Source organism: Cervus canadensis, chromosome 19 (assembly GCF_019320065.1).
Source record: "Cervus canadensis isolate Bull #8, Minnesota chromosome 19, ASM1932006v1, whole genome shotgun sequence".
Lineage (NCBI taxonomy): Eukaryota > Metazoa > Chordata > Mammalia > Artiodactyla > Cervidae > Cervus > Cervus canadensis.
In genome coordinates, this window is record NC_057404.1 from 8,064,527 (window position 1) to 8,084,968 (window position 20,442).

Below are 20,442 nucleotides of genomic sequence, written 5' to 3' on the forward strand. Positions count from 1 at the left end.
TTGGCAGCTCTCCTTAGAATAGGGGGTAAATTACACTTCCTAGTCGTTGGTTTTGGACCCAAGTCATAGGAAAAGTTCTAGTCTACACCCTACGCCGTTCTCTGTAGAACCAGCTAGTTTAATTAAGAAAAAAGAAAGCGAAAGTCACTCAGTCATGTCTGACTCATTGCGACCCAGGCCAGAGTACTGGAATTCCCCAGGCTGGAGTGGGTAGCCTTTCCCTTCTCCAGGGGATCTTCCCAACACAGGGATCGAACCCCGGTCTCCCACATTAAGAGATTACTAAACAGAATACTTGGTCCAGTGCCATCTGAGGAATGTGTGTGTGTGTGTGTGTGTGTGTGTGTGTGTGTATAAACTGTACAAATTTACTGCCTGGCAATTTAGTGACCGGCATCAAGAGTCTAAAGCATGTTTATATAAATATTAAAAAGTCTGCATGTTTGCCACAAAAATTATACTGGTGTATTATGTCTCTATCTGGTAAGATTATTATTGATTTGAATTTTTATCTTTATTTGTATTTCCTTATTATTGATTTGAATTTTTATCTTTATTTATTTGTATTTCCTGAGTTTTCTTCAGTAAACACGTTTCTTGGATAATAGAAAATTAAATTAACTAAAAATATGACCTTTGAGAAGAACGCACGTGCATGCTTAGTTGCTCAGACGTGTTCGACTCATGCGACCCCGTGGACTGCAGCCTGCCATGCTTCTCTGTCCATGGCATTTCCCAGGCAAGAATACTGGAGTGGGTTGCCATTTTCTCCTTCAGGGGATCTTCCTGATCCAGGGATCAAATCCGTGTCTCCTGCATTGACAGGCATATTCTTTACCACTGAGCCACCTGGGAAGCCCTTGAGAAGAACACATACACATATATTTATCTGACCTTGTTATGAAGAACTCTTTTAGCCTAAAAGCAAAATGTAGTAGTAGTCTGATGGAGCTGATTTATAAAGACTTGTGAGAACCAGTGGTTAAATATTAAGGAATTTTGCAAGCAGGTCAGTTGGTAGCTAGAAATCAGCTATAGTGGAACTACTTAAACCATAGATAATGGCAAGTGCTAAAAAAAAAATGAGGCTTTTTGTTTTTTGTAGCCTGGTTTACCCTAGGTGGTTGTTGCTTAGTTACCAAGTCACGCCTGACTCTTGCAACCTTGTGGGCTGTAGCCTGCCAGGCTCCTCTGTCCATGGGATTTCTCAGGCAAGAAGACTGGGGTGGGTTGCCATTTCCTTTTCCAGGGAATCTGCCCAACCCAGGGACTGAATTCACGTCTCCTGCTTGGCAGACGGATTCGTTACCACTGATCCTCCTGGGAAGTCAACCTGATTCACCAGCACACAGCTGACAGTAATAGCAAAGAGAAAGTCAGCTTCCTTGTTTATATAAAAAGGTACTTCTTTGTTGGTTTGAAAGCTCATGCTATAAAAAGATAAAAAATGAGGGGAGATGTTGACAAAAAGTTTGACAGAGGGTGAGTGTCAGTAACATAGAAGAGAACGTATGATTAAGTAGAGAAAGCATAAACCTGATATAGAAATAGGTAGTGATGTGAACAAGTAATTCACAAAAGTGATAGAAACTGTCAATAAACGTAAAAAACCACCCAAGGCATTTATTCACTCTTTCCAGGAATTTATCCTAAGGTGACAATAAAACACTTGGACGAAGACGGTATACAAAGGTGCTTATCAACGTTTCATGAATCCAAACACTCAGGTCGGTAGCTGGAGACAGATTGGCCTTGGTCTAAGATTTACTCAGGTGGCAACTTGAAAAAAAAAATTGCTGGAAAATTTTAACTAGTTAAGGGGGAATTAATTCAATGCCAGATGTCTGATTGATGCCATTTTTCATTCCCAGCCAGCTTCATGGGGCACAATGTGAACTCTAGGGTCAGGTGGGAGAGAGGAATTTTGCTTTCTGTTGGGAAAATATGGAGGGAGGGATGGAAGGAAAGGAACACAGCTGTGAGTACAGATGACCCTTGAACAAGATAAGTTTGAACTGCACTGGTCCACTTACAGATTTTTTTCAAAAAAAACAACAACAAAAACAATGTACTACAGCACCACACTATTTGCAGTTGGTTGAATCCAAGGATGAGGAACTGCAGTTGCAAAGGGCCAACTGTAAAGTTATAACCAGATTAGGCACTCTAAGACCTGTTTTGTTCAAGGGTCAACTGTGTTGACTCTGCTGGGAGAGGCATCCCTGAAACTAGTCTTCTTCCTTGCTGAGTGAAAGACCATACTCTGGGGATTTCGCTGGTGGGGATCCACCCGCCAATGCAGGAGACATGGGTTTGATCCCCGGTGTGGGAGGGTTCCACGTGCCACGCAGCAGCTGACTCGCACCCCACAACTGCTGAGCCTGTGCTCTGGATCCCGTGCGCCACGCAAAGAGTGGCCTCTGCTGGCTGCAACTCGAGAAAGCCGGCTTGCAGCAATGAAGACCAAGAGCCGCCAAAAATAAAATAAATAAATAAAAATTAAAAAAAAATACTACAGAAAAAGAAACCATACTTTCTACCTCTTCCTGGAAAAAGTACCCACAAACTAGAAATGGATGGGAAATTCCACAATCTGAAAAGGAATGATACAAATGAACTTACAAAACAGAAAGAGACTCACAGACTTAGAAAATTAACTCATGGTAGCCAGGGCTGGGTTCGAGGGTTGGGGCAGTGGTGGAGGGCGGGGGGGAAGGAATAGTTAAGGAATTTGGGAAGGTCATGTGCACACTGCTATATTTAAATTGGATAACCAACAAAAACTTATTGTATAGCACATGGAACTCTGCTCAATGTTATGTGCCAGCCTGAATGCAAGGGGGGTTTTGGGGGAGAGTGGATACATGTATATGCATGGCTGAGTCCCTTCACTGTTCACTGGAAACTATTACGATACTGTTTATGGGCTATACCCCAATACAAAATGGTTTTGGTGTTTAAAAAAATAAAAGCATAGATGGAAAACTCATAGCTAACCTCATACTTAATGGTTCTCAAAGCTCTTCCCTAATGTTTGGAACCTGTTCTCAATGGGTTAAGAACCTCGGCATCAGACCTCGGCATCAGACCTCTCTTATCATGTCTGTTCCACATTGTACTGGGAGTGCTAGCCAAGGCAGTTAGACAAAAGTGAAAGTGAAAGTGAAAGTCACTCAGTCGTGTCCGATTCTTTGTGCTCCATGGGCTGTAGCCCACCAGGCTCCCCAGTCCATGGGATTCTCCAAGCAAGAATACTGGAGTGGGTAGCTATGCCCTTCTCCAGAGGAATCTTCCTAACCCAGGGATCAAATGCAGGTCCCCCACATTGCAGGGGGATTCTTTACCGTCTGACCCACCAGGGAATCCCATTAGACAAGAATGTGTTATAAAAGTGTCCATCTTGGAAAGGAAGAAAATGACATTCTGCAAATGACATGATCTTATTTGTAGAAAATGCTACTTAGGAATCCACTGGAAAACTAATAGAACTAATAAACAAGTTCAGCAAGGTTGCAAAGAAGATATACAAACAGCTAATTTATACATGAAAAGATGTTCAACATCATTAGTTATCAAGGAAATGCAAATTAAAACCGTAATGAGATACCAATTCATTCATAAGAAGACTATAGTAAAAGTCAGATGGTAATAAGTGTTAGCAAGAATGTGGAGAAATTGGAGGTCTTATACACAGTTGGTGGAAAGATAAATGATGCAGCTAGCCTGGAACTCCTCAAAAGGCTAAACCTATTTACATACGAAGTAGAAATTTCATGCTTAAATATCTAAATATATACCCAAGAGAGAATGTCTACCCAAAACTTGCACATGAATTTTTATATATTCATAACAGCCATAAGTGTAAACAACACAAATATCCATTCACTGATGAATGGATAAATAAAATGTGGTATACCCATACAATGAAAAGTTATTTAGCAACAAAAAAATGAAACTCGATACATGCTGCAACATGGACGAATCTTGAAAACATTAAGCTAAGTGGGAAAAAGCACAAATAACCACATTTTACATGATTCCATTTATATGAAATACTCAGGCAAGTCTATAGAGATTATTAGGACAATCTATAGTGGTTGTCTAGGTCTGAGGCAAATGGGGCATTGGAAAGTGACAGCTAAGGGGTGTGGCTCTTTGCAGGGTGTTGAAAAAGTTTGGTTGTGGTAATGGTCGCACAATTCTGTGACTTTACCTTAAGTCATTGAATTGTTCACTTCAAATGGGTGAAATTTTTATGGTATATGGATTCTATCTTAATAAAGTTTTTGTTTAAAAAAAGCGAACACTGGTACAGGTCGCATCTAATTGGCAGAATGTGTACATTGCCATGGATCCAAAAAGAAACACCTGGGTATGGAATTAAGAGTGGGCAAAAACTGCTGTTGAGAGAAGCAAAGAGGTGCCTAGGGTCTCAGATACGAAACCTCTGTGTTGAGTTAGCTCTTTGAGTTGCTGTTGACTCGACTTAGGCTTGTACTTATTTGCACAGTTATGATAAATCCACCTAGTGACTGAGGACAAGCATGCATTAAACCTACTGGATAATAGGGAGGATAAAAAGAGGCGAGTGAGCAACTCAGAGTGGGGATGAGCTTGAAGGGAAACACAGGACTTTGTGAGTGCTAAAGTGCTTTCTTTCTGCCCCGCTGACCTCTCTCCTGGGTATCACTTTCTAGATCTAGTTCACAACGTCAAATGTCTTTAGGGAGCCAGAAACTGAATTGTTAATCAAAGAGCATGCTTATCTCCAGTTATAGGTCTGGGGGAAGTCATGATAAGAGTGGAGGGAGAAGGAGGTTCATTCCTTCAGTCACAGAAATATAGGTACACCTCCCTTCTTGAACAAATTGTGAGGGGATAGGAGGAAACCGAGAGAGAGAGAGAATAGGACAAGTCAAAAAGCACCGCAAGGTTCTTAGTTTAGGGAAGCTGGCCTTGTTCCCTGTGGTAGAAAAGCTGATTCCAGCAAGAATTGCAACCAGCTTGCAACCTCAAGATGTTGGACATCTTGTAGAACCAAGCTGAGCACAAGTTCAGAGGAAGAAAGCTAGCATTTCTCAGCTCTATTTGCCCACTTGTTATCTTGTTACTGTTGTTTTTAAAGACCAGAGCGACGCTATCAGGTTGGATTCCTTGAGCATGCCAACAGCAGGGAACCACATAAAGATTTATTGGAGAAAAGAGATTGTTAGCTAGCCTATTTTCCACATAGAGATTTAAAAAATCAATTTTTGAAGAAAGCTTGAAAAATTTGAGCACCAGATTTTCTCTGCAAGCCAATTTGTCAGAAAAGATGTGATTAGCATCCATTCTGTAAAAGCCCATGAGAGATTTTTTTCTCCTTATGAATTTTAACAAAACTTTGACCTTGACCTCTGCTTCTTTCCACCTTCAGTCACTTTTAATAGTGGCCTGATTGAAGAGTTAGAAGTGAAACACCTCTATCCCCACGTCCATCAGCATGGTGACGATAAGCATTTTGAATTCAGCAAATAAGGCATCACTGTCTCAATGGACATGAGTTTGAGTAGACTCCGGGAGTTGGTGATGGACAGGGAGGCCTGGCATGCTGCAGTCCATGGGGTCGCAAAGAGTCGGACATGACTGAGTGACTGAACTGAACCGAATAAATCATCTGTGGATTATTAATACAGCCTCCTTCACTTCGTTAATGTAGACACTAGTGAACTGATTGTAGGGAAGGGGGGGCCACAGAGAGGTGATTCTATCTTATTGCTGGTCTGTGAATCCACAGACCATTTCTATACATGAATAGGAGAAAATAGGTTTACGCTGACTGTGTCATGTAATTTCAGTGGGATTCAGTAGGTGGCGTAAAAGAGCTTACCCAGTCCACCCACAAACATTAAACCAGTGAAATAAAATGTTTGAGGAAGTATTTGATTTTTCTGCAGACTGCCAACAGGACAGAGGAACAGGCCAACTTGGTAAGCAACATCTTTTTAAATTCTGTAAAGTAAAATAAATGGTGTAATTAGTTATTAGACCCCCAAATCTCAGACATCTCTATGATTAAGTCCTGGGTGATTTTCCAAGTGAGTTATTTCTGATATGTACTTACTGTGACTTGAACTAGCATTTATTTATCAGTTGCTTGTTCTGAGTCAGAGAAAGGGTTTTTGTGTTTGGGTGTGTGTGTGTGTTTTTTTTTTTTTTTTTTTTTTAATGAACCTCATCTCAGGCACGATTTACTTTCAAGAGATTTGAGTTGGTAGATGACTATTTGGGTCACAAACATCTCACGGGTTTCTGACAGAGCAGCTAGCAGCTGATTCAGAGGCACTGCTCTTTTTACCCTAGTCCCTCCGTGTATTTCTCTGTAATGAAAATGCTGAGGACAATGAGCTGTAGGTAAACCACTCCTGGGTGCAGTGCTGCCCAGGGACTCCTGTTTTTATGGGCAGGTGCATTTGAGATTTTTCTCTGGGCAAGTCCCACGATTTATATTTTTTTCCTGTTTTCTCAGACTACTGAAACTGTCCTAGGGTGCAGCTATTGAAGTGGAATTGCAGGTTTTGAAAATGTTTCCCAGGCTACACCCAATTGGATCCAAAGAGTTGTGAGTTTTTCTTTACAACAGAAAGCAAAAGTTCACAAAACCACATAGAAAACAAAGCAGAAAAGCTCTTGAACTGGTTTTGATCCTTTCAGCCTATGGTTAATATTTATAGCTGGTTGCCCTCGTGCAAAGAAAACTCTCAATAAATATTTGTGGGACTGAACTTAATGGGCCAGATTGATTGTATGAGTATTAGCTATTAAGACAAGTCAAAGTCTCGACTCCATGCCTCCAAAGTCTTCAGGCAAAGGCAATTCACATTTATTGATACACTGAATCATAAAAGGTGAGGCTAAACCTACCATAATCATGAAAATAGACAGAAACACACCTGGAGATATTTGTATACTATCAAATTACAGCAATCTATTACTAGTTAACTTTGCAAATAATAATTTTATCTGGCAGTAAAATAATTTTGAGCTGCTACTATAGATGAGATTCTGTGCTGTTCATTAGGACCTTGACAAAAGTATTGATTTTCACTGATATAGCAAGTTTGGTATATACAATTTGTATCTCCTTTAAGTGCCTAAACCTGGTGTCTCAGGTGGTGAAGAATCCGTCTGCAACATAGGAGACCTGGGTTTGATCCCTGGGTTGGGAAGATCCCCTGGAGAAGGGCATGGCAACCCACTCCAGTATTCTTGCCTGGAGAATCTCCATGGACAGAGGAAACTGGTGGGCTACAGTCCATGGGGTCGCAAGGAGTCAGACATGACTGAAGTGACTAAACACATGTATGCAACACTTTGACTTCTTAATTATAAAAATATAAATGATTTAACAAACTCAGTGCTTCAAATAGTGACTGCAAGTGAAAAGGCAAAATGGAAGTTGAGCAAATAGAAGATAGTTGAGTCAACTAAGTCAGCCAGGCAGAAAACTGAAGCCATTCAACGCTTGAAGACAGGGAGTTTGATACCGACCAGGGTTCTCTGCCTTCCCCAATCATTGGCAGCTGACTAGAGGCCAGACAAGAAATTCAGGCAGGACTTCACTGGGGCCCCTGCTGCAGCAGAGGAAGCCAGAACAGTAACAGCTTCCTTTGTTCACTGGCCTGGGGGGGAGGCGCGCTGGTTCCTTCCATGGGGTGAGGTTAGAGGGATGTCCAGGGGTGTGGCTTAGGTGGTTTGCCGACCCCTTTGGCGTTGTGTGCACGGGCACACACAGTCTGCTTTTGCCCCAGACCCCCTGACTTTGCTCTAGGCTCTTTGGAGGTAGCAGTTGGGCTTTTTTGGTCTTTTAGTGTCTTCTGTCCAGAATTTGTCTCAACTGCACATGCATGCAGTTATTTTTAGTCCCTTGTAGTTTCTTCGTTTTTTGTTGCTTGAGGAGATGTTTGCCGAAATGCGAGCACCACAGCACTGCAGCCAAAGGTCCCTGGTCCCCGCCTCTCTCCGTTTTATAATGCAGCGTTTTCGTGGTTGTTGCTGCTGTTTAGGAAACGACAAGCTGTCCTAACCGCTTTCCTCCTGCTTGTGGTGGGTTCGCTGTGTGCTAAGCACTCATGTCTGTGCATGGAGTCCTGTCTCTGCCCCTTGTCTCTCTGGCCACTCTGGGCATCACACTCGATGGTGCTGACCACTGCTTCCTTGAACTCTGGTGTTTGGCTGGATGGTTAAAAGATCCCTAGATGTGGGTTCAGGTTTAGGAATAAGTAAAGAACCCCATTTGAGCCTTAAGCCCAAGCTGCTGTTGCTTCAACTTAACTTATACAGGATAGTTCTGTTTTGAGATATTAGGCACTGGCCCAGGCAGTAATTGAGTATTACTTTTATTCTCATTGAAAAATTTCTCCTTGTGTGGGTAGCTCTGTCAGGGAGCTGGAGAGAGAGACTTGGGACATTTCTAGGTCTTTCAGCCAAATACAATCAGTGACATAGAAATACCACCTGTACTTTTCACATACATTGTAATGTCTCTGTCCCCTCCCCTCTGCAAGGTCTTCATGAGCAGTGATGAAGGGGGCATACATGCCCCTCTTTGATGTTTGAAGAGGTCAGGATCACCAAGGCATCATTGGGCATCTCTGTGAAAGGGTAAGTCCACGAAATTCCCCCAACTAGATAAATTTGCATGTCTCACTTGGGGAACTTTTACAACCCACGGTTGTGTCTGGGACATGAATTATTTGGGTCCCTCAGTTCTCTCAAGGAGAGCTGAGGGGACATGTGAAGAGGAATTTAACTCTTTGCTGATACTGATGGCCTGCTTATATAATGTGGTTCTAGGAGGTTTTGAATAAGTTCCTTAAAATATCTGCATAGCCATGTAGCCCCCTCACTGAGGGGGTCTCTGGTGGTGAGAGGGTTCACTGTCTAGGGTTCATACCAACTTGACCCTCTGGTCTCTTATGCTATAGGAATGCTGATAACAAAATAGTGTCTGAATCATGGTGGGCCGGTGTAATGACACAACCCAGGACAATACCTACTGTATCATAGGGAATACATACATGTTTGATGAATGAATGTGTTGCAGAAAGGAGGACCCCTGTCTAGGGCCCAAGAGTGGGCTCTTGTCTAACACTCAGGAATGAATTGTCCAAGGAGACACCAGTGCTGACAAAGCAAGAGACTTTATTGGGGAGGGGCAGCTGGGTGGACAGCATCAAGGTAAGGGAACCCAGGAGGACTGCTCCGCCACATGACTCAAAAATCTCAGGTTTTATGGGATTAGTTTTATGGGATTAGTGATGGAATTAATTTCCGGTTGTCTCTGGCCAATCATTCTGACTCAGGGTCCCTCCTGGTGGTGTGAGCATCACTTGGCCATCATGGATTCCAGTGAGAAGGATTCTGGGAGGTGAGTAGGACACATGGACTGGTGTCTTCTCTCTCCTTTTGACCTTTCCTGAAATCTTCCGGTTGGTTTCACATTCCTTACCAAGGACTTCCTGTTTAAGATAACTCCTGTAGGTGGTTACCATGGTGCCTGGCTAAGGCAAGTGGTTTCACTAAGTGTTTCCCCGAACAAATGAATGAAGAAAAGTTTTCTGAATAAGAGAGAGAAGGAAACTGCTCCTATCTAAAACCTTTCCGTGGTTACTGACCCCCTCATCACTCTCGGGATAGAATCCCAACTCCTCGCGATGATCTGCCCTCTGTGTTCTTGGCCTGAACTCCCCTCACTCACCTGACTCCATGCTAACATTGGCCTCCTTACTCTGCCTCAGACAAGCCAACCTCAATCCTACCTCAGGACCTTTGCACTTGCCTTTTCCTTTGCCAGAAGGAAATGCTTTTCCCCCCACCAGATCTTCCCATAGATGACTCATTCACTTCATTCTGACTTCTACTCCAACATCATATTCTCAGAAAGGCCCTCTCTGACTAATCAATCTGAAAAAGCCACCACCAACCACTGTTACATACCTACCATTATTCTTGATTCATTTATCCTCCTTTATTTTTCTGTATAGCAGATATCACTATATGAAATTATCATATGTTTATGTTCTGTCTTCCCTCTAGATAATAAGCTCTTGAAAATTAGAACCTTATCCTGATCATTGCTTTATCGTTAGTTGCTAAAACATGGCCAGAAGGTTATCCATAAATACTGATTGAATAAATCAATGAATGAATGAATGGATTTTCTGAGAGATCTTTTATCATTTTATGAAAGATCTTTTATCAAAGTTATTGCAGTGTTACTGACCATGTTCCTTATGCTGTATATTACAACCCCATAACTTATTAGTTATATACTGGTGATTTGTACTTCTTAATCTCCTCACCTGTTTCTCCCACCTTCCATCCCTCTTTCTGCTGGCACACACTTATTTTCTGTATCTATGAATCTGTTTCCATTTTGTTTGTTTTGTTTTTTAGATTCCACATATAAGTGAGATTATGTGGTTTTTGTCTTTGTCTGACTTATTTCACTTAGCATGATACTTTCTAGACCTACTCATGTTGCAAATGGAAAGAATTCATTTTTAATGACTGAGTAATATTCCATTATGTAAGTATATATATATATACATATATATATATATATACACACAAAGACACACACAGAACATCTTTATCATTCATCTATTGATCCTAGTTTTGTTCCCATATCTTGGCTGTTGTAAATAACGCTCCCTTTTTCTCTTATAGGGATAATCGTCATTGGATTTAGAGACTACCTAGATTAGGGGTCCCCAACCCCAGGGCCATGGACTGGTGCTGGTCCATGACCTACTACGAAGTGGGAGGCACAGCAGGAGGTGAGCAGAGATCGAAATCAAAACCATCCCCCACCTCCATCTGAGGAAAACTTATCTTCCACAAAACTGATCCTTGGTGCCCCAAATTTGGGGACTGGCGAGTCCTAGATAATCCAAGAAGATCTTCTCAAGACTCTTAATGTAATTATCTCTACAAATACCCTTTTTCTAAATTAAATAATATTCAATTAAGAGATCAGGACATGGTTAGGAGGTGGACATGTCTTTTTTTGGGAGGAGGGTCACCATTCAGTCCATGACATATCCATATTAAAAGTTATTTGATTAGAGGTAGTATAATTGTTTATGAATATGTGTATTTTCCTGGTTTCAGATTGTGTGACTCCCAAGAATGTAGCCTTCATTTAATGAGTCTCTAGTAAAAAAATGTTTAATGTCAGTCATGCTTAATTTAATATAGTCATTTAATGCTGACTTTTTTACCCCTAGGATCTGTACTGTATCAAGATGCTCTGAAGAATAGCAACTACCATTAGGAATGTCTACTGTTACAAAATGACTAAAAAAAATTCTAGCATCTTCCATTTTGCCATCATCTTTATATTAATACTTGAGATCAGAACCCAATTATCTGATGAAAGTGAATTTTTAATTGACAGGTCAAAAACAGGTCTCACCTATGTTCCCAAAGACTTATCCCTGGAAACAACAATCTTAGATATATCACACAACTATATTTCTGAGCTTCAGATGCCTGATATCCTCTCACTATCAAAGCTGAAGATTTTGATAATTTCTCATAATAGAATCCAGTATCTTGACTTGAGTGTTTTTCAGTTCAACCAGAAACTGGAATACTTGGATTTGTCCCACAACAATTTGGAGATGATTTCTTGCCACCCTACTCTGAACCTCAAGCACTTAGACCTCTCATTTAACACATTTGATGCCCTGCCCATATGCCAAGAGTTTGGCAACATGTCTCAACTAGAATTTCTGGGGTTGAGTGCCACACAGTTACAAAAATCCAGTGTGCGGTCGATCGCTCATTTGCACATCAGCAAGGTTTTATTGGTCTTAGGGGACACTTACGGGGAAAGAGAAGACGCTGAGAGCCTTCAAGACCTTAACACACAGAGCCTGCACATCGTTTTCCCCACAGGAAAGGAATTCCATTTTATTTTGGACGTGTCAGTCAGCACCACAGTGAGTCTGGAACTGTCTAATGTCAAATGTGTGCTTGATGATAATGGGTGTTCTTATTTCGAAAATGTTCTGTCAAAACTTCAAAGGAACTCAAGGTTATCAAATCTCACTTTAAACAATATTGAAATAACTTGGAATTCCTTCCTTATGATCCTCCAGTTGGTTTGGCGTACAAACATCGAGTATTTCTCCATTTCAAATGTAAAACTACAAGGTTACCTTGGCTTTACAGATTTTGATTATTCTGACACGTCACTGAAGGCCTTGTCGATACACAAAGTTGTCCATGATGTGTTCAGTCTTCCACAAGGTTCTATCTATAAAATCTTGTCAAATATGAACATCCAACATCTCACAGTATCTGCTGCGCATATGGTCCACATGGTCTGCCCATCCCAAGTCAGCCCATTTTTGTATTTGAACTTTTCCAGTAATCTCTTAACAGACATGGTTTTCAAAAACTGTACAAACTTGACTAATTTGAAGACACTTATCTTACAAAAGAATCAGTTAAAAGAACTTGCAAATATAGTTCATATGACCCAGGAAATGAAGTCTCTACAACAACTGGATGTTAGCCAGAATTCCCTGATATATGATGAAAGTGAAGGAAATTGCCCTTGGGCCAGAAGTTTATTAAGTTTAAATATGTCTTCAAATATACTTACTGACTCTGTTTTCAGATGTTTACCTCCTCGGATCAAGGTTCTTGATCTTCACAATAACAGAATAAGGAGCATCCCTAAAGATGTCACTGGTCTAGGAACTTTGCAAGAACTCAACCTTGCTTCCAATTCTTTAGCCCACCTTCCTGGATGTGGTATCTTTAGCGGCCTTTCTATACTGATCATTGATTATAATTCAATTTCCAATCCATCAGCCGATTTCTTCCAGAGCTGCCAGAAGATTAGGTCCCTCAAAGCAGGGAACAATCCATTCCAATGTTCCTGTGAGCTGAGAGAGTTTATCCAAAGTGTAGGCCAAGTATCCAGTGAAGTGGTAGAGGATTGGCCTGATTCTTATAAGTGTGACTATCCAGAGAGCTATAAGGGAGCCCGTCTAAAGGACTTCCATGTATCTGAGCTGTCATGCAACACGGCTCTGCTGATTGTCACCATCGTGGTCCCTGGGCTGGTGTTGGCCGTTACCGTGACTGTCCTCTGCATCTACCTGGATCTGCCCTGGTACCTCAGAATGGTGTGTCAGTGGACCCAGACCCGGCGCAGGGCCAGGAATGTGCCCTTGGAAGAACTCCAAAGAACTCTTCAGTTCCATGCTTTTATTTCATACAGTGGGCAGGATTCTGCCTGGGTGAAGAATGAATTAATACCAAACCTAGAAAAAGAAGATATAAGAATTTGTCTCCATGAGAGAAACTTTGTTGCTGGCAAGAGCATCGTGGAAAATATCATCAACTGCATTGAGAAAAGCTACAAGTCCATCTTCGTTTTATCTCCCAACTTTGTCCAGAGCGAGTGGTGCCATTATGAACTCTACTTTGCCCACCACAATCTCTTCCATGAAGGATCTAATAACTTAATCCTGATCTTGCTGGATCCCATTCCACAGTATTCCATTCCTAACAGCTATCGCAAGCTAAGAGCTCTCATGGCACAGAGAACTTATTTGGAATGGCCCAAGGAGAAGAGTAAACGTGGACTTTTTTGGGCTAACCTAAGAGCATCCATTAATATTAAATTGACGGGAAAAGCAGCAGAAATAAGTTACACAGAGATTTAAAAATTTTCCTCTGCTGAGTTTGGGAAATTGTTGCTGATTTTGGAAGCTCTAACAATGACCTTATTTTGTATTGACATGGATATAAACATGATTTTGAATTTAGGATGTAGATAAAAATATGGAGCTTCCCTCGTGGCTCAGTAGTAAAGTGTCTGCCTGCCAGTGCAGGAGAGACAGATTTGACCCCTGGTCTGGGAGGATCCCACATGCTGCAGAGCAACTAAACCTGTGTACCACAACTATTGAGCCTCACTCTAGAGCCCAGGAGCCCCCAGTACTGAGCCCAAGTGCCACAACTACTGAAGCCCGTGAACCCTAGAGCGCGTGCAGCGTAACAAAGGGAAGCCATTGCAGTGAGAAGCCCTTGCACTGCAACTAGAGAATAGCCCCTGCTCACACAACTAGAGAAAAGTCCACACGGCGACCAAGACCCAGCACCGCCAAAAATAAAATAATTACATAAGCAATGTAAAAAGTGTTTATGTCTTTTCAGGCCCCAGTTCCTCATGTATATGTGGCAATAAAAATTGATGAAATGATATAATTTCAATTGAAACAGTTAATTTCTAACACAAAAGGGATTCATCTCTTTCTTTTATAGGACTGAATTTATTGAGTTTATCATGTAATCAAGAGAAGCACCTGTTCAAACAACTTCAGTTGATATACGTTCCTGTGTGCCAATCAGGGTCAATGTTAGAAGACTTCATGCCTTTTGTAACTGTAGCTGGGTTTCTATCAGTTCAGTTCAGTTCAGTCGCTCAGTCGTGTCCAACTCTTTGCGACCCCATGGACTGCAGCATGCCAGTCTTCCCTATCCATTACCAACTCCTGGACCTTGCTCAAACTCATGTCCATCAAGTTAGTAATGCCATCCAACCATCTCTTCTGTCATCCCCTTCTCCTCCTGCTTTCAATCTTTCCCAGCATCAGGGTCGTTTCCAATGTCAGTTCTTGGCATCAGGTGGCCAAAGTATTGGAGTTTCGGCTTCAGCATCAGGCTTCCAATGAATATTCAGGACTGCTTTCCTATAGGATTGACTGGTTTGATCTTGCAGTCTAAGGGACTCTCTAGAGCCTTCTCCAACAACACCGTTCAAAAGCATCAGTTCTTCAGCACTCAGCTTTCTTTATGGTCCATACATGACTAGTGGAGAAATGATTATCTTTGATTAGACAGACCTTTGTCAGCAAAGTAATGTCTCTGCTTTTTAACATGCTCCCTGTGTTTGTCATAGCTTTTCTTCCAAGGAGCAATTGTCTTTTAATTTCATGGCTGCAGTCACCATCTGCAGTGATTTTGGAGCCCAAGGAAATAAAGTCTGTTACTGTTTCCATTGTCTCCCTATCTATTAGCCATGAAGTGATGGGACCAGATGCCATGATCTTTGTTTTTTGAATGTTGAGTTTTAAGCCAGCTTTTTTACTCTCCTCTTTCACCTTCATCAAGAGGCTCTTTATCACTCTTCATCAAGAGTCACTTTCTGCCATGCAGGTGGCATCATCTGCATATCTCAGGTTATTGACGTTTCTCCTGGCAATCTCGTTTCCAGCTTGCGCTTGGGTTTCTGTAGCAGATTTCTGAAGATACTGTGTCCTCCTCATTTCCATTCAGCATTTGTCTCTGCATGTTGAAGGCTGTTTATTGTTAATGCTGGCGATTCTTCACCTGAAGGAATTTCTTCTTGGCCATGAGGATCCACTTGGTCCACATGAGGGGCGATTCAGATATGCTGGAGGTTGTCCTTGGAAGCAGCCCTCAGTCAATGTTGGAAAGAGAATTGACAGATACATAACTCAGCTTTCTCTCCCATTTTGGGGGGGACAAACCTGGGGTCTACTTTACCTTCTCCCTGAATCTCCCAGTAGAATGGAAAAATTCTGATTTTCTATGGTAGAAATGACTTTATTGGCTTTCTTTCTCTTTTTATTTCATAGTCTCATTCCTCCAAGGGTGTTTCCAAGATCCCCTCTGAAATAAACTACTTGCAATTGCATACTTGTCTCAGGGTCCCAAACCATGGATGTGTTACATTTCAAGCCAAATGGAAGTTGAGTCTGGTTTTCTGTGGCTAGAGATCTTACTGAGATTCTAGTTGTCTGAACTGGCATGCGGAAGTGCGTTTGCCCTTTACCCTTTTGATCATAAGAAGAAATGTAGCCAAGGTGTACTGCTTCTACACGCAGCCACCCTTGTCTTTTGGGAAACCATTTAAATAGGGCAAGAACAGTTTGGAGAAGTGCAAGGAATGGACTTTATCAGAATTTTTGCTCAGTTTTATTGTATCAGCTATTTTCTGTATTCATTAGTCACACTGTCTGACAGCCAGTTCTAGGCAGGTGTGGACTGACCTGTCACATCTGCACCTTGTCTTGGCTGCACCATCTACTTCTCAGTTTATGCCCTATAATGTCATTAGTAGCACTGTTACAGGAAGGTTATGGATGCCTGCTTGGCTCTCCTGGTATATGTACAAAACTGGAAGTACTGGATGTGTATCCTGTGAAGAGATCCTTGATCTCTAAAGGGATGGGAGCCATTAAATGAGGCATAGTCTAGACCATTCCTCAGGATCCCCAGTGGAATTGAAATTTATTCACTCCCAGGAGTAACCAGGTCAATAATTCATTCTTGGATTGGTTTTCTATTCTTCTTGTTTCATTCTTCTCAGGCCCCTAATTCTGGAGCCCTGAGATTACTTCTTCAAAATGAATGACCTACACACAAAGCTCTTGTCTGAGTCTTCACTTTTGGGAGGAAAAATCCAAGTAACACTTATATTTACTTGTTGTTTCTTGCCCTAAAAAACTTGCAATCAATCATAGGACATTACCTGTATCCAGATCAATCATAGGACATTACCTGTATCCAGATAATTAAATGGAGAAGGAAATGGCGACCCACTCCAGTATTTTTGCCTGGAGAATCCCAGGGATGGAGGAGCCTGGTGGGCTGCCATCTGTGGGGTCACACAGAGTCGGACACGACTGAAACAACTTAGCAGCAGCAGCAGCAGCAAATTAAAATAAAAATCAATGAGACAAAAATATAAATGGAAGTTCAGAGACCATTTAGATTGAGTGAAAAAAATCTTAGAAGTGATGGTTTTCCCTCTGGGCCTTGAAAGAAGACTTAAACTTTGGATTTTTCAATGTGTAGATGAAGAATGGAAAGGCCATTCTAAATAGAATGATGTATAAAGAAGAGACAGGAATATGCAGGCCATTCTGGGACTGTTGTCTTAATTTGACTGAACCATGAAGTTTATGAAAAGCAACAGTGAAATTTAAGTACGCAAAGTTAGATTAAGACCATGTTGTCATTGGTATACCTATGGCTGATGCATGATGCTGGTGTTTGGCAGAAACCAACAATACTGAAAAGCAATTATCCTTCAAATACAAATAAATAAATTTAATGATTAAAAACAGATCATGTTGTCAGGGATTTGAAAGTCAAGCTATGGGGACTTGACTAGGAATTGACTAGAGTAGTCTAGTCTTGACTAGATATAGGGATATGTGAAAGTTATCATTTATACTTCTATGAGAATAGTAGAAAGCAAATTAAAACCATGAAATACATGCTAAAAATGTATGAAAGCTCTCATTCTGTAAGGGATGTTGCAACAGTCATTACAGCTGGATTTTCCTGTTTTTTCTAAGATGATTGCCCTTCCTGTATTGAACTTTAAGATTTCACAACCAAGTTTCAATTGCTCAGAACTAGTCGTGCATCAGTTTGCTAGGGCTCTAAACCTGGGTGGCCTAAACAACAGAAATTTATTGTCTCTCAGTCCTGGAGGCTAGAAGTCCAGTATCAAGTTTCCAGCAGGGTTGGTTCCCTTGAGCGGTGGGAGGGAAGGACCTGCTCCAGGCCTCTTCCCCTTGGCTTATAGATGACTGTTTCTCTCTGTGTTTCTTCACATGGTCTTCCCTCTATGCCTGTTTGTGTCCAAATTTCCCTTTTTCATAAGGACACCAATCACATTGGATTATGGCCCATCCTGACAACCCAGTCTGAACTAATATCATACTACCTGACTACATTTCCAAATAAAGTGACGTTATGAGGTACTGGGGTTTAGGATGTCAGCAGAAGGAATTTGGAGAACACGATTCAACTGGTTACTTCTTGTGAGTCTAAAAAAAATCCTTAAAGGGAGTCATAAAGTCAGTTAAAGTTTATTTAACAAACTCAAGACTTGGAGAAGTTAGATCAATCCTTTATGCAAATAACTGATGTTGTCAGTGGTCTTAAGGAGTTTACTAGGAGCTTGAAATTGTATTTGTGGAAACTCCTGCTGAAGAATTCTAAGTTGGGAGAGGAAGAGTCAGTTCAAAATGTGAACAAATATGTATGAATAGTAAGGAAAATAAGGAAGATGTCACATGTAAAGGAGAAGAAACATTGCAAATTGGGTGAATGTAAGCTCGGCTTCTCAATGTCTGGGTTGTAATGCTAACTCTATTACTTACATGTGAATGGCGCTGGATAATTTACTTGATCTTTCCAAGCCTAAATTCATTATTTGCAAAATCTGTATTGTCAAGGCTATGATCTTCCCCATGGTCATGTACGGTTGTGAGAACTGGACCGTAAAGAAGGCAGAACGCCAAAGAATTGATGCCTTCAAATTATGGTACTGGAGAAGACTCCTGAAAGTCTCTTAGAGAGCAAGGAGATCAAACCAGTCAATCTTAAAGGAGATCAACCCTGAATATTCACTGGACGGACTGATGCTGAAGCTGGAGCTCCAGTATTTTGGTCATCTGATGCACACAGACTCATTGGAAAAGTCCCCAGTTCTGGGAAAGATGGAGGGCAAAAGGAGAAGAGGGTGTCAGAGGATGAGATGGCTGGATGGCATCACCAGTGTAATGAACATGAACTTGGGCAAACTCCGGGAGATGGTGAGGGACAGGGAGGCTTGACATGCTGCAGTCCATGGGGTCGCAAAGAGTTGGACACGACTGGGCGACTGAACGACAACAGCTCCCTTAGAGTTGCTAGCCAGGACCTTTAGATTTCCAGTTATGAATTAAAGATTGGTTACAGTATGTCCCCCTGAGGGCAGAGTTCACATGGCCACCTTTCCAGGTGCGTCTGTTGAAGCCCTCTTTCCTGGGATTGAGGTAAGAGGGAATTCATAATATACTAAAAACTCTCTCCAAAACCCTCTTCCAATCCTCAACTCCTTTCGGATTCTCCAATCTCTTCTATTGACTAGAAGTCAGCAAAGGGTTGTGATTATCTAGTCTCACACCTCACTCCAGGGTTCTTGACCAAATTGAGATTAAAATAGTTCCATTTTTATCAGTTTCTTATATTAATAAGACTGCAGGGAAATGGACATGTTTATACAGTGATAATGTGGAGCTTCCTAGGTGGCACTAGTGGTAAAGAACTTATCTGCTAATGCAGGAGACATAAAAGATGCAGGTTTGATCTCTGGGCCAGGAAGATACCCTGAAGGAGGGCATGGCGACCCACTCCGGTATTTTTGCCTGGAGAATCTCATGGACGGAGAAGCCTGACGGATTACAGCCAATGATAACAGGAGGGCCAAGTAATTTGGATTTTATATATATGTGTGTGTGTGTGTGTGTGTGTGTGTGTGTATAATATCACAGCTTTTGACCTGTAATTCCACTTCTGGAAATCTATCCTGAAGAAGTAAGTTGAAATGTGAACAAATATTTCTTCACAAGGCTTCCCTCAAAGCTCAGTTGGTAAAGAATCTGCCTGCAATGCTGGAGACCCTGGTCGATTCCTGGGTTGGGAAGATCCACTGGAGAAGGGATAGGCTACCCACTCCAGTATGCTTGGGCTTCTCTTATGGCTCAGCCGGTAAAGAATCTGCCTGCAATGCTGGAGACCTGGGTTCGACCCCTGGGTTGGGAAGATCCCCTGGAGAAGGGAAAGGCTACTCACTCCAGTTTTCTGGCCTGGAGAATTCCATGGACTGTGTAGTCCATGGGGTCACAAAGAGTCGGACAAGACTGAGCAACTTTCACTTTCACTTTCATGTTAATTGCAGAGTTATTGTTAACAGTGAAAAATTTGAAACACTTCAAATTTCCAATGCTGGAAGGATGTGCTGGGTTCATTTAGTGACATATTTTACAATTATTAAAAGTACTATATACAGTTAAGATGGTAAATTTTGTGTTATGTGTTTTTTTTTACCACAACCTAAAAAAATTGTAGAGGACGTTTATTCATTAACATAAGGGAATGCTTATCTTACAACAACATAAATGAAAACCATCGGATGCCAATTAGTATTACAGGATGGTTTCAATATGTTTAAAATATGCAGAGAAAAAAAGTCTAGATGAAAACATACAAAAACATTATTGGCACTTGCCTGTGGTTGATGCTTGCTTTTGCTTTTACATTTTTTTGTACTTAAAAATTTCATGACCAACAACAACAAAAAAAAGAAATGGGGTTTAGGAGAACAAAACTAGGTCTCTGTTAGAGGTGGAAGCAGTTAGAGAATAAATGTTATAAAGCTGGGTTCTGTGCATATGCATTCTGGAATTAAAGCCTGGCTCCAATTCTCTATGAACTGTGTCCTTGGATGAATTCTTCAACCTCTTCCAACCTCCTTTTCATCATCTGGAAAATGGCATAGAAACCATGCCTCGCTTATAAGATTATCAAGAAACAAGAGGTATAATGTGTGGAAAGCCAGGGTCTGGCTAGTCA

At 41.4% G+C, this 20,442-nt stretch overlaps 1 protein-coding gene across 5 annotated transcripts; it reads left to right on the forward strand.

Moving 5' to 3' along the window:
* Window positions 1-5,609: 5,609 nt before the first annotated feature.
* TLR1 (toll like receptor 1) lies at window positions 5,610-14,284 on the forward strand. Of its 5 annotated transcripts, none has more exons than XM_043438103.1 (5): window positions 5,610-5,969; window positions 6,509-6,601; window positions 8,547-8,643; window positions 10,711-10,961; window positions 11,271-14,284. In XM_043438103.1, exon 5 carries the CDS (start codon window positions 11,337-11,339, stop codon window positions 13,725-13,727), a length of 2,391 nt encoding a protein of 796 aa, XP_043294038.1. In that variant the 5' UTR covers window positions 5,610-5,969; window positions 6,509-6,601; window positions 8,547-8,643; window positions 10,711-10,961; window positions 11,271-11,336; the 3' UTR covers window positions 13,728-14,284. The 5 variants fall into 5 exon arrangements, with proteins under 5 accessions (XP_043294038.1, XP_043294040.1, XP_043294036.1 ...); XM_043438105.1 differs by lacking the exon at window positions 6,509-6,601 and adding an exon at window positions 9,345-9,409; XM_043438101.1 differs by lacking the exon at window positions 6,509-6,601.
* Window positions 14,285-20,442: the final 6,158 nt, after the last annotated feature.

Bases quoted from the DNA above. Each gene is read 5' to 3' on its own strand.
- TLR1 (XM_043438103.1), top strand. From the start codon at position 11,337: ATGACTAAAAAAAATTCTAGCATCTTCCATTTTGCCATCATCTTTATA.